The sequence below is a fragment of the Plectropomus leopardus genome, chromosome 8, assembly GCF_008729295.1.
Source record: "Plectropomus leopardus isolate mb chromosome 8, YSFRI_Pleo_2.0, whole genome shotgun sequence".
In the NCBI taxonomy this organism is placed as follows: Eukaryota; Metazoa; Chordata; class Actinopteri; order Perciformes; family Serranidae; genus Plectropomus; species Plectropomus leopardus.
Window position 1 is genome coordinate 5084048 of NC_056470.1, and position 17329 is coordinate 5101376.

Sequence of the window (17329 nt, forward strand, 5' to 3'; positions counted from 1 at the left end):
CTGGAATCCATCCTGTTTCAAGGCCTTAGCCTCAAGCAATAACATGACTGAGGAAGGTAAAGTATAAATCAAACATCTGATCACTCGACATTTTTCTGTACAGCAGGGTCTCTTTGGGCACAGAGGGAGCAGGAGAGGCACAGATGGAGCAGTAGAACATCAGGCACAGTGAAAATGACACCTGATTTTCATTCGGCTGGGTCTAAAAGTATGCATTTACTTGCAGCAGCTGCTCCTCTCATCCATCGATCTGATCAGCTCTGACTAGATTGACAGATGAATTATCCATACCTCGCCTTAAACTCCTGCTGAGGGATAAAAGAACTAGTTTATGGACCTTCTCCCTGTCCTCGACTACTGCCACAGTTAAGATTCTAATTCTGTGGGAAAACACTGCGTAAATTATTTCTGCACTGAAACATTTCACTTGTTGGGTAACTGAAAAAAAGAATAAATATTCTACCATGTACTTATCTAATAATAACAAAAATTCAGCTGTGTTTACATGGCAATTTATACTTTACATTTTTTAATTAAAATTTAACCTTAGGAGGTTTAACAAAATTAAAAAGATTGCTGTATTTCCTGCAGAAGCTTATGGGGAAACAAATAGAATAGGTCAAAACTCGAGACAAATAGCTTTTTATACTACTGCTGTATATTTCGGTTGGTGGTGCTTGTTGAGTCCCGCAGAACTCACCTGTAAGTTTGTCTCTCACTCTGTTGATAATCTGAATGGCTTTCTTGTTGAGTGCCTCCGGTTGTACCAAGCCGTCTCCAACTGGAAAAAACAAACAAAAAAAAAAAAAAAACAAGAAACACAAACATGTCAGCATCGACAGCTACTAACTTAAGAAAATTCAAGTGCTCTCCCTGTACACCAAACCTCTCTGCAGCTCAAATCAAAGTGGACTTGAGTGCTGCCTTACAATAGCACAGCAGTCCCACCAATCATTTATGACAGCAAGAGAGCTTGGTATTGTTGCTGTAAAAATGAGCACAGGGAAATGAAAGGCTTCAGCAAGAAATCGTTGGATGACAGGACGAGAGCTGGGGAACTCACTGAAGGAGTGGATGGATTCGGGGACAGTGGTCCCGGGTTTCTTGTGTGTGGTCTCTCCGAGGTCTATTCCCTCAAGAGCCTCTGCAGAGGAAACAGTCACAGGTTTTAACATGTTTTTACATTATTTATCAGAAACAGGGTTTGTGCTGTAGACTCACCCACTGACTGTCCGGCGGTGTACGAGTCGGTCCTGGTGCGGGAACGCTTGTTGCCTTTGGTGTTTGCTGCGGGTGAAACAGGTAAGGTTTGTGAGTGAATCTTTTTTTCCCCCTTGACATGACAATTACTATGTTCTATTTTTCATCCGTCACGCAGGAAGCAACAACATTAGTCTGACCTTTCAAAATGCAGAAGAAAGGAGATATTTTCTAACCTTTACAAGTAGTTAAGGCTCTGATATTCACTGAAAAACACTAATGGCATAAAAAAAAAATCTAGATCTGTTTGAATTACATAAAACGTCTCCCAGAAATTAAATATCAGTGCACCTTAAAGGTATGTATCCATTTGTTTTTTTGCATCTGCAAACACAGCCACACACATAAGCATGCCACATTTGACACATTTTCCCAAATTTAAAGGGATAGTTCATCCAAAAAAAAAGTCATTCATGATCTGAGAGACTTGTGAAGTTAGCAGCAAGCAACAAGTCCTTTTGTCAGATTTAAAACTACTATGTGTGGGGGAGGCTTCTGGGTAGCATAAAAGCACTGGCGTGCAAATAACGCGAGCTCTCCTAAGTCTATTGTGGGTGCACATACTTGAACACGGTTCCCACACTAGGAGCTACAGGCTACAACAAGGCTAAAAACATGGCACCTGTGACATTTTTCAAAACAATTTGGCATGTCGGGGCTTCAGGACACTTGGATTACTTCAGAAGAGTAGTATTGAGACAATTTGTGGTTTTATTATGTATTTTTTCATGTTCAAATCCTGGTCACCATTTGCATCAATTGTTTGAGAGATGAGTGCAACCCCTTTTCCCTATGAACCTCCGGCAGTATTTTGTGGAATGTTAAACTTATAAAGCTCGGCATGAGGGTGAGAAGAGAATGACTGAATTTTTATTTTTGGGTGAAATATCCCTTTAACTGCTTTTACCAGATATATTTTTTAGAATGACTGAACTATTTTTTTTTGTTTTGTTCCTTTGTTCATATCCTGGTTATCCCTGTAAATCCAGTATTGTTTTACACTTTCTGTTTTGTCTTTCTGCACCAATAAATTGAAAAAAACCCCAAAAGTTAAGTTAAGAAAATGTTCATCATACTTTATATTAAATAACATGCTGTGGCGTTGATCATTTAGAAAATGGTTGCAGTGAAGCGTAGAAAAAAAGTGTGACTAATGCACCCTGCAGTCCCAGTAAGTCAGAAGCCAATAATAGTTTTAAAAAAAGAAATCATACCATTCCATAAGATCCAATTTTCTCAAGGATTTTTTTTTTTAATCATTTATTCATTTAAACCAGTTTTATAACAGTTTATACAATAAAATTGATGTATTCTACTGTTGCAGATAAAAAAGTCTTACTTAAGGCAACCTTGACGGTATTAGTTGAAAGAGTGCCAGAGATATTCATTCACTTTGTTCACTTGAATTTAACCAACGACCTTTAGATGTCTACACCACTTCTTTAAGCATTTGGTCAATTTCTCTCCCAAATACGAGCCAAATAGATTTCCATTATACTACTGGGACAGCACTTTGGGTTTTTTAGCCCCGTCTGATTAAAGTGATCTCTCCAAACGCTCAACCACTTCAAAAAAGGAGTTTCTACTGTAAGTGGAGTAATTTGCGCTGACCTTCGCAAATTTATTTTTCTGGGCTGAACTTGTTCAAGTCAAGTTCATTACCTCTGCCAAGGAGGTACTGTTTTCAATTCAGTTGGTCTGTTTGTCAGTAGGATTACGAGAGAACTACAGGCCTTATTTAAATAAAACTTGGTGGAGGAGTGAAGCATGGGCCAAGAAAGAACCCATTAAATTTTGGAGAGAATCCAAATCATGGGGTGGATACACAAATTGTTTTTCACTTTTGTTGACATTGTGAGATAGGGCATTTGGCCTTGGCAGAATAAATGCCATACATCCTAAAATTCAGTAGATGGTTGCACAGTTCAATAGTTACAAAACACAGTCAATCATAGAAATACGATACTGGGCTAGGCAATATATCAATACTATATTGATATCATGATATGAGACTAGATATCATCATTAATGTATATTGTAATTACATTAGTGTTGTCTTTTCCTGGTTTCAGAGGCTGCATTACAGTAAATTGATGTGATCTTTTGAACTTACCAGATTATTCCAGCTCTTATATTATTGATTGTATTATGTATTATTTACCCACTTATTCATTTCATCCTTATTATTGATGATTATTCATCAAAAATCTGTGTAAATATTCTGTGAAAGCACCAAAAGTCAACCCTTCAATATTTTCACAACATCAATAGTAAGGCATTTGGTGAAAAAATATTGTGATAGTTGATTTTCTCCTTAACGCCCTGCCCTAACAAGGAAACTACTAATCCTCGGGAGTAGCCTACACATATAGTTGCTCAAACCTCTTATAAAATCAGTCTTAATGGAGCACTCGGCAACAATGGTTTCATGGGAGAAACTAAAACGCTTAACACCATGTGAATAAATATTAAGTCAACAATTCTCACTTTTTGTGTGAAAGTTTACTCAAGTAAAAATGTCTTTCTTCTGAAAATGCAGTTTATCATATCAACTGCTTTTGATAACAAGCTGGAAAACACTGCCTGTATTAGCAGCGTGTGACAGCGCAGAACCTGTTGGGGGTTTTTTTGTCACCCATGTTAACAAGTCAGAGCAGCTACACTGCCTGTATGAGCACTGCTGGTCAGAAGCGACTCAGTGTCTACGAGTGTTCTTCTAGCTGTTACTCTCATGTGATGCTGTCAAGATTATTTCAGTCACCACATGTCATTGGTCTGTGTCTTTACTAAAGCTCTGACCCTGCTGAATGCATTGAAAGTGAGCAGCTGATGATCTCTTACTGTCCATGAGCCTCCAGTTGAGCAAGGGGTCATAGACGAAGGCCTCCAGTACAGCCATGACGCTGTCCCTGTGCTCCCTCAGCACCTCCATCACTGTGTGGCAGGTGATCCGGTAGTTACCATCCAAGCCTGTCACCTGCAGCACAACAGATGTAAACAAACCTATTACAACATCAGAAGTTCCTGATATCTGCATGTACATTAAAGGGAGCTTGATGCATTTTGTTGCTGAGAGCAGGACACAATTTGGTGTTTTGAAGTTTAATGAAGATGCAACCCTTTTTAGATCCCCAAACTGTGCTTTAAAAAGCTTTTTAAACATATTCAAAACTTACAAAGAAGACTTTTGCAGTTATTTAAGAGACGGTACAACTTAAACCTCCTACAATATTGAATTTTATTTCCCTATGCTTTCATTTGTAATTCCTTTTCGTCTTTGCTCATTAAATACAAGGCGCAGTATGAGTCATGATAAAACACTACTCACATGGAAAATATGAATTATTTTTCTGACTAAGACACAGGAGGGGAAGTCAGAAAGGTTCAGTTTGAGTCCAGTTGAGGAATATTTGTAGCCTAATGTGTTGGACTTTAATATTTGGAAAAATTAAGAACTCATTAAAAAGATTTTTCTACTTTAGAGTTTGTTGGCTTTCCAGGCTGCAGCAAAAAAGCTTTTGGTTATTAGTTACTACCCTACACGCAGTATTACTTACCAGGGTGTCCACAGGCACCTGACACTTAAATTTAATGCTTTTAAATACCTTTTCAAGGTAATTTTAACCACATTTAAGACTTAAATATAAATGTAAGTATGTGGTCCTGTGCAAGCAAAGGTTTTATGTAGGAATATGGTTATTGGAGTAAATCAGGTTCATCTACATTTTGCCAACAGGTAACTGGAAGTATAAAGTAAAAAGACAGGTTAGGTGGTAGGTTTTAAGATTTGTAACATCAGAAATGTGGATTTTTACAACGAAGAGTTTGACTCATCTTGGCAAAAAGAAATTAAAAGATAGATAGATAAGCGTACTTAGACAAAAGGGTTGTGGAAATTAAGACCTCATAAATTCAAATATGAATGTTTTTTTATTACCAAATTTAATTAAGGATATTTTAAGGCCTTTTAACAACCTGTGGAAACCCCGCTCACACTTTCAAAGTGTTTATCACTGCTTGACATACTCCAGAGTCACATACTTCCATGGCATTAGTCAGCATCCTTGTCAGTCTGAAGGGGATCTTCTCAGGGAACTTTTCTCTGGTCATGGCGACCTGTTGAAAGTTGTTATAAGAGTCAGTATCAGATAAATAAATAAAAATCAGTGGATAATATATTGGAAGAAAATCTCTTCTCACCTCAAAACAGTCTCCAAAGTCGATGTGGAGGATCTTGCCACTTAACCGGTCTAACATCAAGTTGGATGGATGCCTGGAGGAGATACAAATCCTCTCTTTATTAATATCTAAAAATAACCGTTATCTTCATTATCATTATAATAATCTGTTTGAAAGCATGCAACCTTTTGGATGAGAACCTCACCTGTCACCCAGTCCTAGGATGTAGCCCACCATGGACATCACAGCCAGGGAGCGGGTATAATTGGTCCTCCTGTCAAACCACACCTGAAGGAGAGAGCACATCTGTATTATGATCTGGTTTCACAACATGAAAGCAGAGCAGCGTGGAAAATGGCACAGAAATCTCCAGCAGGCTGCTTCATACATCTTTTCACACACTTGAACATGCAGAACATCAGGAACACGAGGTACTTATGCTCCTAAAAATGGATTCAATTTGAAGGTGTGTTTGTTAAACCCTGCTAAGTCAGTGGTTTGAAAGTAGGACACACAACCCAGAAAACTGAATCTTCGGGGAAAACTACAGCTTTATTTAAATACTACTGTGTTTACCTCAATAATTAGAAAAGTGAGACTGGATGCAAAAAACATTCTCTCTCCTTACTGTGATTCTACTGCATCCAAAAATTAAAAATGTTAAATTTATGGATCCAAATGCAGTGGTAGAGTTACCTCTCAGCCAAAAAGCCTTTGGAATATACAGTATAAAAGAGTATACCTAGTTCCTGATCTGTAACACACCCATCTACCTCGTGGTACACCCACATCTTCAACTACCTCCATACCACTGAGAGGACTGTATGTGGAGGGAAAGAAAATGAAGAAAAAAAGTCTTTGTTGAAATTAGCAGGAGAAGAGTTAGTTAATATTTGCTGGAGGTAGAGGTTTCCTTAAATTACATTATGATTCAGTTATCAATAAAACTGAGTATTGGACAAAGGTAAATTCTAATGTATTCATGTGTTTAATGTAATTTTGTAAAATGTAGTTTATGGTGAGAAACCTGAATAAATAAAGGTGTTTGAGGGTGCTTTTTTGGTTTATGTTTTCACAAAAAAAAAAGATATTGGAGAGGGAATTATGATATATTATATATAGCAAAAAGGCTTTTGAAACAGGTTTTTTTTTTTTTTGGAAAATGTTTTTCATGTAGAAGAAGGTTATTTCAAACAGAGGAGGATTGCCTTGGGCTCCAAAATGTGCTAGAAATGCCACTGTCAATACTTTTTCTCATCTATAACTTAACACTTTTGGCATTTAACCTTCAACCACTGAGATGTGAGGATGCTATAAAAGATCAAGTACACTCAATCATCCTGCTCTATGCTGATCAGAGTGAAGAAGAAGAGCATCTCACCTCAGAGCTCGGGCTCTTCAGCCACAAGAGCTTGGCCAGGTCGTCTCCGGCTGTGTTGTTGACGGCGTGCTCAAACACCTCCACCTTCTCCATCAGTGTCAGGTGGTCGTAGTCTGGGGCCATCTGAAAAACACAATTATAAAAGCATACTTTAAATGTGAACAAAAATACCACGCTGCAAGCTTTGACAAGACTCTCAAAAGTGAATGGAAGAGCTGAAGGGCTGTATTAAAGAATAATGATTCCTCTTTTCAACCTGGGTCTGCAACACCATGACGACTGATTGTGTTCAAAATGTCATCACTTACTTCACAGCGGAGTCTGATGTAATTTCAGTTACCGGGTGCAATGTTGTGCAACACACACAGGGCAAAGGCAATTTTCAAAAGATGATTAAAACACTTTCATGTTCAACATGCTCTCATGTCTGTATTTATTCTGGTGGCTGCTGAGTTTCTCCTGAATCTCTCCTTTAATTAACTATATATCACAGCTACTGTAAGACATGCTTTTGGAAGGTTAATATATTATTTAGCTAGAAGGGCACTCGGAGACCTCCACAAGGGCCTATAATAGTTTAGTTTTCTATGAAATGCAAATCTGTAAGCGCAGCTACTATGTATGACTGGATAGATTTCAAAAACTTTTAAAATGATGTCTAAATATGTTTGTGCATAGCTGAAGCCTTATCATCTGTGCTGTGTTCTTCGAAATTGTGGTCAGTATTGTTGCCTGTTCTTGTGAAATGTAAAGCCGAACATTTTTCCTTCATAGGCAATTTGCAGACAATTCACATTTTGACATAAGAGGATGCTGATTGTTTTGACAGAAAGACCTTTCTATGCACAAATGTCATACACTCTGTTCTTGTATATGACAGCAGAGAAAAAAGAAAAGGGTGATGCTTTACATTTAATGAACTGTTAAGTTTTGGGAGGTTTAGAAGGAAACACAGCAACACTCCAAAAGTCTACAATCTATCACTGTCTCACCCTCCTATCTTCCTTATGTTTTATCTCAAACTGATTAATGGCCTGGCTGATTGACTGGTCAACTTAATATCTTGCCATTTAAAAGGCTTAAAGAGAAGGCAACACATCATTAATAGCAGTATTACTAAACTGAAAATTAAATCAGAGTCTCATTTAAATCACGCTAGCAGAAGATAATTAGTGGCAATTTTCAATAAATATTTAGCTCCCTCAATTTGCTCACACATCTGAGTGAATTAAGATCCCGCATGTGCAAACTCCACAGCTTTGGTTCAGTTTTTACTATAATGGATAAAACTTGGTATTCAAGAGGCTTCTTTGAAAATATGCCCAGACAAAGGGGTTGTTTTTCATTTTCAGTTAATGACCCATCCTTGTTTTTATTTTATTTTGGAATAAGAGGACAGAGAGGCTGAGAGTGACACTTCCTGCTTGTACACTCAAAGTCAGTCAAGGTCTGGGACAAGGGTGTTTTTTCATTCTGTCCACCAGTAAATGATTTCACAAATTGGACATGATGTCATCATCCCATTTGGACCAATGGCACTTGACCTTCAGCCCTGCCTTTCTACTGCAGCCATGGTGCTTCTTTGGCGGGCTGTGATGCCTCTTTTCTGTGGACAGTTTTCAATCAAACCCTTTTGCACATTGAATGTCAGGGTCTTAACCTGCTCTGCCTCTGCTCTCATCTGTCATCCGACGCACTGTCAACGTTCTGCAGTGACATTTTAGTGATGAAGACTGTGTGTGTGTGTGTGTGTGTGTGTGTGTGTGTGTGTGTGTGTGTGTGTGTGTGTGTGTGTTCTGTGGGTCTAAACTGGCTATTGTGGGCCAGAGATATTAAGTTAAATTCATTCATGAAGAACCTGTGTGTGAATGTGTTGTCATTAAAGAGTAATTGGGCGCTAATTGGGATGCTTTCTGGCTTTTGATCAATCTATGCAATATGAATGCTTTCTATGAAACATTTCATGAGTGAGACAACTGTTGGCACACATGCAGTGAATCACATAAAGAACATATGCTTATTCACTCATGACTGTGTCCATAGAATGCACTGTAGTTGTTTCTAAACCTTTTACCCTCTGAGACCCACCATAACCCCATTTTTGTCTTTCTAGGGGAGGCAGGGGATCTTCAGGGGGAGATAGCAGATCAACAGTATATGTCACTATAAGTGATACACATCATCTGAAAGCTGGTAACATAAAAACCTGTATTTGCAGCTCAGCACTTTGTGTCAACTTTTGCCTGTCATAAATCTGTAACAAATATTGTTTGGGGTTTTTTTTTTATGAGGTACCTATTTTAACTGACAGTTTATAGTGTTTGGGGGCTTTGAACATTATAATGGAAGTATCTGATTGCTATTGCAGTGGTCAATAAGGTCTCATAAGTTGTTGCAGCAATTTTTGGGTTGATTGGGTTGATTTATTACACACATTTGGTGCTAGATGTAGGACTTTTTGACTACTCAAGTGTTGTTAAAAAGGGTCAAAAATCCCTCAAAAACACCACATAGAGACAGAAAAACCTTGAGGAACACAATCCATCCACAATCCATGTTGTGATTTGATTTTAAAAACTCTGTATGTGGATTTCTGTAAAAACTGCGATTGGATTGCGAGCACTGTCTATGTGGTTGTAAAGTTTCACAAGACTGTGATTATTCTAGAGGTCACCGTAGGCCTTTTATACAGTGACGTCAAATTTCAAAATACGGTCTCTATACCTCAGTGAAATGGCTTCAGTGGGGGCTATCGCCATCACACATGAATAAAATTGGTCTCATTAAATCCTCAAGTGCCTCAGCTTTTCAGTTATATCCAATTTATGCAACTCCAAGACTATTTAGGGAACACATTATGCAGAAATATTAAAATACATAATTTTTTAAATAGACAAAGATAACACATTTGTGCTACATGTAAAAAATCTGCATGGTTCTGCCCAATACTGCATGGGACTAAAGTGGGCATGTCTGTGCACCTACAGCCTCTTAAAAACAGTAATTTAGGGGTCTCAGATGGTTGATGTTGCAGGTGTGTTAACTGAAACTGAAAGACAGGAAATTCATATTCAGTCTGTATGCAGTCATTAGAATGCAAGAGGTAGAAACCTAATGGATGTTAGCGTTTCCTCACCCTGAGCATGATGCGATGTTCAATGTTGAGCAAAATCTTTTTCTTCTCTCTGTAGTCTCTGATGAGGGCGTGCAGGGTGTCACAGTGGGGCACCCAGCCAATCAGGCCTGAGTTGGTGGACAGGGGGATCACTGCGTAGCGCTGAATGCTGATGATTGCAACACGCAGCCAAGACAAACACAAACAAACACACAATTTATCGTCAAGGTTTTCATTTCTCTAACTTCATGTCCACAATTGTGCCAGTATGAAAGTGTTTCAGAGATGTGTGAAATGGACTGAGGCTCACAGTGTGTGTGATTTTGTGTGTGTGTGTGATGTTCTTGTGTGGTTGAACATGTCTGTGTGTGTCTACCTGAGGTTCTTGCGCAAGGACGCAGGGTCGTTGGCCAGCAGTGTGTTGACCAGCCCAAACAGCTGCATGACTCTCTCATCCTGCCTCAGGTCCTCATGGCCCTTCAACAGGAACATGAACTCATGGCCGTTGCTGCCTACAGAGGGCGCCACAAAACACAACACTGATGCACTGCTCAGAAAGAGTGAAGACATTATATAAGAATAGTTATATGGTTGGATTTGGCAGGACAGGCTGTGTTCTCCAGGGTGCTCCCCTGCTGCTCTGCAGCTGAATCTCCATTACCTCTGCCTGAAGCAACGTCTAGTGAGTTTGAGCAGGCAATAAAAAGATTTCATGTGAACTCCATCACTCCTACAGTAGGCTCTGTCCCAAGAATTTCTTACTTTATGGTCACATTCTGTCTGGAACGCTACCTTTAAGTGACAGATATGAGCAACTGTGGTAAAATATGCGATCATCCACATGTGATTTGTGCAGCAGAAGAACAAACATGTTTTAACAGCTACATACTGAAAGCACCTTGTGAAGTTCACATGTGTAGTTCTGATGTAAAAGCATTGTCTTACTCAACTTTTACATTGAGTGGAAGATGTGTATCTGAGGAGCGGTGACATCAACTCACGTCCTCGTAAGCAGAATGCCGTTTTTTAGCATGACAGTGGGGAAACTGTATTGAACTTATCTGAGGTACAGATGATGTCACTTATGGAATGGTTCCACTGTTTTATTCTTGGCCTGCTCTTAATGACAATCCCAGTAAGCGATGTATTGTGTGTCACTATGGGGACAGAGAGCTGGTGGTAAATCTAAGTGACCTGTAGTGGGTGACAGCTTTTAATCTGAAGTCTCGCTCCACAGGTCAGTTGATTTATCATCTTTTGCAGAGTATGTTGTGTAACACTGATGGGATACAGCAGAGCAAGGTATCGCATTGTGCAGTGGGAAAGAGTGAAGTAGAGCAAACCATGCGTGATTGATAATCGCAGGATTTAGACTCAAGACAAGGTGACTTTATAGCTCTGTGCCATTTTAGAAGCACGTCAGTGGCATATTTCATATAACAAAGCAGAGTAAGGGATAAAATGTCAGAATTATTTATTTCTGTATTCAAATTAAGGCTGATGGACGGTGCTGGGAGGATTCCTGACAAATCGATCTGACCTGCAGGCACCATTTCTCACTGGATAGAAAATTAAAACTAGAATTACCGCTCTGCAGATGTATGCCTCTGCAAAGTTACTCTAACAGTTTGCATCCCTGTCTGTGAAAATATGGATACTTCATACACCCAGCAGCACAGAGGATCTTCACAATCAGCAGAGTTTCAATGTGGACACCCAAAATTCAGTATCTAACCAAATGTCTCCCCTTCTGTTTCTTAATTATGATGATGAGTAATTGCCATAAAAACATTTATGATGTCACGATAAAGTTGAACATAAACATTGAACTTTTTGATCAGAAAATGTCATCACTTAATTAATATATCTTATAAGACATTTGCATGAACCTCTGCCATAAAAAGTGTATGAATTTTGAGTAATGGCCATAAGCATGAGGTGACACTGACTTTGAACTGCGACCACCAAAGTCTAATCGGTTCATCCTTGACACAAAGTGGATGTTTGTGCCAAATTTGAAGACTTCCCCTCAAGGTGTTCTTGAAATATTGTGTTCACGAGAAGTAAATGGATGCAAGGTCACAGTGACCTAGACTGATTAAATCTAATCAGTTGACTTGTCAGTCCAAATGGACATTTGTGTTAAAAAACAAAATTTCCTCAAGGTGCTTTTACGATATAGCCTTCATAAGAATGGGATATATGCGGGGGGTGGTGGGAATTAAATATATTTATATATATATGTGTGTGTGTGTGTGTGTGTGTGTGTGTGTGTGTGTATATATATACCCACACAGAGTGTTTATATATACACACACTCAGCAAATTATACATATGTGTAATTTTCAGTATTTACTAGTGATATTTCTTTTATATCACTACTATATTTCTATTTTATATTCTTACATTCTTTTACATGCTTTTACTTATTTTCACTTTCCGTAATTCTCTATTCTTGGCATCAGAGTGTCTGTAACAAACCACGATTGCCCCTCAGGGATCAATAAAGTATTTCTGATTCAGATACGGACATACAGACGGACGGACAACCCAAAAATATAATGCCCGCCTCATCCATCTCAGGCATAAAAAACATGACTCATGACATGAGCTTCCAGACCATTGAGTTTTAAAAAAGTATTTTTTGTGTTTACTGGGAGTCATTTCTTGGTATTAAGTTAATCACAGGTTTAATCTTGCTTCTGTTTGTAGAGAAGATTTTTATTCTAGTGTATTATCCACACAGAGAACTTTGCCATGACTGATGAATTCAAAATAAATAGTGGCCTTGGAGCTGTTTGTTGTTTGGGTAAAGATTCTATTAATATTGAATTTTCTCTAATGCGATGGCCCACGCCTGCTGAAAGCATACCGCTCTGACTACAGATATTCTTTAATCTATTTTCCTAATATAATGGGTTCACAGCCGCAAGGCCTGTTCAATTTTCTCCTAATCTTACCCATGATGGTGAGTTTGCGTGGGCGCTGTTTGGAGGTGATGACCTGCAGGGAGGGGGCGATGGACTGGATGCGGATGATAGGCTGGTTGGGGTCATAAGTGCCTGGTACAGCCAGCTCTAGGTCTCGGCACATCAGCAGCTTTGGAGACACATACTGTAGCTCCAGGGAGGTCAGCTGCATGGAAAGTTGACGGGGAAGAGACAATTTGTTTTTAGTCTGCATTGGCAAAACAGCTCCTGCCAACAGTGCCTAAACCAATATGCACAGTGTTGCAGACACTGGCTCATATCCAAGTGAAGAAGTCTTTTGTGCAAAAAGTTGTTTTCTCACAACCTTTAATAAATCACTCTGGAACACTTCACTTTTCTACATGTCCATCAATAAATGCATTCTCCGCTTGTCTGCAGTCAACCATCAGTGATTTAAACTGCATCAAATCAGACTCTGGCAGACCATTTAAATGCTTTTACAGATAAATCCTGAATGCTGATGTGTGGTTACTTTATCACAGCCTCAGCCTCCTCTGGATCTGCTGTTTGGATGCGTCCTGGAGAGGGTTTATTTCTATGTTAATACCCAGACGGGGAATAAAATGCTCCCAGCATGTCATTGTGTCGCTGTGTATTTCATGCTGCTTACTGTAACGCCACAGCAGGGATCACTGCTGACAGCAGGACTTTGCCACAATGTCAAATGGTATAGTTGTCTCCACTTGCTACATGAAATGAGAGCTACTGAAAGAACTATTTTTAATGTCATTCTTCAACAAAGCAATGACCGTGGTGAGGAATGACATCTATCTGCTCAATTTCATCTTCACTCCAGAAGCCATTTACACCTGACTTACCAAACTGACTTTGAGTAGGCAAACAAAGCAAATGGCTTAACATCGTGTGTGTATCTGTATACAGATAGTGTTTCAATGTGCAAGCTCATAAAGAGAATACTAGTGTAAACAGAAACTTATAGGAATATCAAAGGGATAGTTCGGATTTTTAAACTGGGGTTATATAAAATACTTATCCATAGTCATTGTATTACATATAGTAGATCTCAGTAGGTATGTACCCAAAAGTTCCAACCAGTAAGCTAAGCAATGTACTGCTGTGGACGGAAGGACCGCAGCAAAACATCTTTAAGGGGCCTATTCCACCAAAGTGTTTTTTTCTAAGGCAAGCATAATTTTTTGATGATATGCAATGGGAGCACAGTGTATGGATGTGAATTCTGTACTGAGCACTGCTGGTTGACCTTTTTTTTTTTCTACCACAAAGACAAACGATCACACCTGACATGAACAACTGCTAAATAAGAACAACAATGGAGGAGAAATCTGTTCATATAAAGTGTATAGCCTGTACTATGTTTCCTCTAAGGAACCAATGCAGATCTTAGCTTTCTCCTCCATTGTCCTCCATCTCCATCTCCTCTTGGCACTCTGTCCAAACTGGGGACATGCCAGCTTACTTCTACTGTAAGTACTCTCTGTTTAACCCTTTGAAACCTGAGCATATTGGCAATGAGCCCTATATTAGTTAATCAAGAAATAGGTAAAAAGTAAAAGAAAATGACCTTACAACAATTATAAATAGTTTTCCTCCAGCATTTTCTTTTTCCCCAAAATTATTAAGGTTTTTATAACAATTTCAGACATTTACTAATATCTAGCAATTTGTGTAGCATTTATTATCAAGTTGCTCATTGCTTTTTTCCTATGGTTTTGTGAAAGAAACTGCCCCAATTTGGATAGGGTTTCGAAGGTTTAAATACTTGCGAGAGACAGCACAAGAAAAGTATTGTCGCTCCAGTTTTTAAACGGTTAATGTGCATATGTTTGGTAAATAAGACAGTGTTTTGTTAAAGTACTTTGCTAAGTATATTAAAGTCTTCAGTAAAGGAAAAATTTGTTTAATTATGCAGAAAACAGCTGTCTGCTGCAGTGCTGGCTACTATTTGTATGATATTAAAGAGGGCAATGCTACTACATGAAGTTCTGCTATTCCAATTTGACTTCTATCATCCCTCTGTGTCATCACGTTCTTCCATCTTTCAACACTATTTCTGAAATCTTTTTAATGACTTCACCGAGAGAGGGAGGAATGAAAGAAGGCCCTTGTTTCATAATCTTCCAATCAGTGCTGAATCTCACTCATTCTTTAAACTACTCTACATGACTGAGAGACAGTTTGTACCTATTCAGCTGTCATGAGATCAAAGAATTAGTGGGGACATTAAATGTAAAATATCTCATCACATCTGATTAGAGATTGGAGTGGACATAGGAATGCAGAACAGGTGGGATGTCGACTCCAATTTTCCCTTGAGTTGTTACAGGTTTTACATCCATGTTCATACAGTAATATTAGATGATATAGATGAGGTTTATAAGAGAAACTGGTACAACAGATTGAGGGCAGTGACTCGGTAGTTTGACTCACCTGTGGCAGCTGTTTGGAGATGCGTCTGAACACATGGTAGTAGAGGTCCCAGGCCTGGGTCAGGTCTTTGACATTTCCAGAGCGCATGTACTTCCTGCACCAGTCCTGAGCCTCCATCAAGTCTCTGCCATAAGCCTGTAAGCACCGAGTGAGACAAACACTCTCTGTCCCTGTGCAATGACTCATTCAATTAAATGGAAACGCTTTGCCAAAGCAGGACTATAAAACTGAATGTCAAAGCATTAAACATCACTGCTCCAGCTTGATTAATCTAGGATTTCAGTAAGTATTTTGTTTTTAATAGCGTACATCTGCAAAGGCAGACTGAATGGAAACCTGTGATGCTGCTTGTGCAGGGAGCTGGGGTCACTGGGATGACTTGTGGCTGTGAAGTAAACAGCCCTGTGTACAAACTCACACTTCATTTGTGGTCATTAAATATATATAGTAATTATCCAATGCATATAAAAATCATCAGCCATTGTTTTGATTTACAGTGTGTTGATTAAGCTTTATTGATGCTAATAAATAAAAAAAGTGGAAGTGAAAACATACATACGGCACTTTTTTCACCTCTCGGGAACTCAAGTTTCCACTGAATGTCACAACAACAGATTAAAAAACCTCGACTTAGTTTGTGGCGCGATGTTTGCACACAACAAGAGTGGCGTGCAATGTTTAATCTATGTTGGAGAGGACAAATACAGCAGCTTTACTTTGTGGTGTCGTACTGAACCAGACTAAACTCTAACTTCAACCCCGAACTGAAATGGCACGCACCTGATTAAAAGAGGTCTCTTTCAGGGTCTGTGGTCCCCTCTCCATCATGGCGTGCAGAGGCTCCAGCACAGCAAACATGCCCTTGACATTGCGCTCACCAAAGTACAGACGTGAAGCCTCTTCAAGGCCCTCGTGCCACATCTCGTGCCACAGGATGGCCACTCGGATGAGCTCCTCACTCACCTGGATGAAGGAAAACAAAAAACGAAAAGGTCAGACTGTTCTCTGATACTTCCCCTTAGAACTCTGTTTTTCATGGATTTTATCTACATTTTAAATGACTTTTCTAAGTGTGACATTAAAATTAAAAAGAAAAAAAGGACAAAAAGCAAACTTTAAGCCTCTTATGGACAGGCTAATCCCTCTGCAGCAGACAGCACATCAGTGCCAGCCAAAGAAGAACTCACCAAATACCTGCTTTGCAACAGCAGCAAAACTTCATTCTTTTCATAGAGATTTTTCACAGTACAGTAAACACTAGTGGCAGAGGAGGAGGTTCATATTTTCTGATTCTGACTGATGCACATTTCTAAACCTGCAACTTTCTTCTTTTTTATGTGATCAAAGACGGAACTTTGTGAGACAAAAAGATAAGGTGACAAGGAGGCGAAGTGCTTGTTATAAAGTTGATAATTCATGTCAGGATAGGTAAAAAACTAAAATGAGCATCTCGTGGTTGTGATGCCTCTGCTAACCAGTCAAGTTGCAGTTAACAACCATGTCTGTCTAGACCCATATGTAGGGAAGACTTACTAAAGGGTATTAAATGTTTTTTTTGGCAAAATGTGGATGCTTCACAAACATTTTCATTCTACAGCTCAGAGAATCTCAATAGTCAGCACAGTTTCAAGGTGGACACCCAAGAAAAAAATCAGTATCCAACTTAATGTGAAATATTTTCCTATTTTCGACTTCTGCTCCTTAGTTATGGCATTGAGTAATGGCGAGAAAACATTATGATGTTATGGTAAGGTTGACCTTTGCCCTTTTGGATTAAAAATGTCATGATTTTATCCCGTTATACATTTGCGTGAAATTTTGCCAAAATTAGCATATTAATTCTTGAGTAATGTCCAAAATTTTACTACCAAAATCTAATTAGTTCATTCTTGAGTCCAAGAGGACATTTCTGCCAGATTTGAGGAAATGTCCTCAAGGCATTTCTAAAAGATCTTGTGCACGAGAATGCCCATATACATACTGCTTCTGGCCACG

General features: G+C 38.9%; 1 protein-coding gene across 1 annotated transcript in view; it reads right to left on the minus strand.

The window, feature by feature from the left end:
• Nucleotides 1–17329, minus strand: part of mtor (mechanistic target of rapamycin kinase) — a 121244-nt gene that overhangs the window by 2078 nt on the left and 101837 nt on the right. The window contains exons 44-56 of the mRNA XM_042491148.1: nucleotides 16115–16297; nucleotides 15335–15469; nucleotides 12896–13070; nucleotides 10312–10447; nucleotides 9957–10104; nucleotides 6821–6943; nucleotides 5645–5727; nucleotides 5461–5533; nucleotides 5302–5376; nucleotides 4102–4237; nucleotides 1222–1287; nucleotides 1064–1144; nucleotides 701–781 (exon numbers count right to left, since the gene is read on the minus strand). Coding sequence (XP_042347082.1) covers nucleotides 701–781; nucleotides 1064–1144; nucleotides 1222–1287; nucleotides 4102–4237; nucleotides 5302–5376; nucleotides 5461–5533; nucleotides 5645–5727; nucleotides 6821–6943; nucleotides 9957–10104; nucleotides 10312–10447; nucleotides 12896–13070; nucleotides 15335–15469; nucleotides 16115–16297 — 1495 coding nt within the window. The remainder of the gene's footprint in view (nucleotides 1–700; nucleotides 782–1063; nucleotides 1145–1221; nucleotides 1288–4101; nucleotides 4238–5301; nucleotides 5377–5460; nucleotides 5534–5644; nucleotides 5728–6820; nucleotides 6944–9956; nucleotides 10105–10311; nucleotides 10448–12895; nucleotides 13071–15334; nucleotides 15470–16114; nucleotides 16298–17329) is intronic.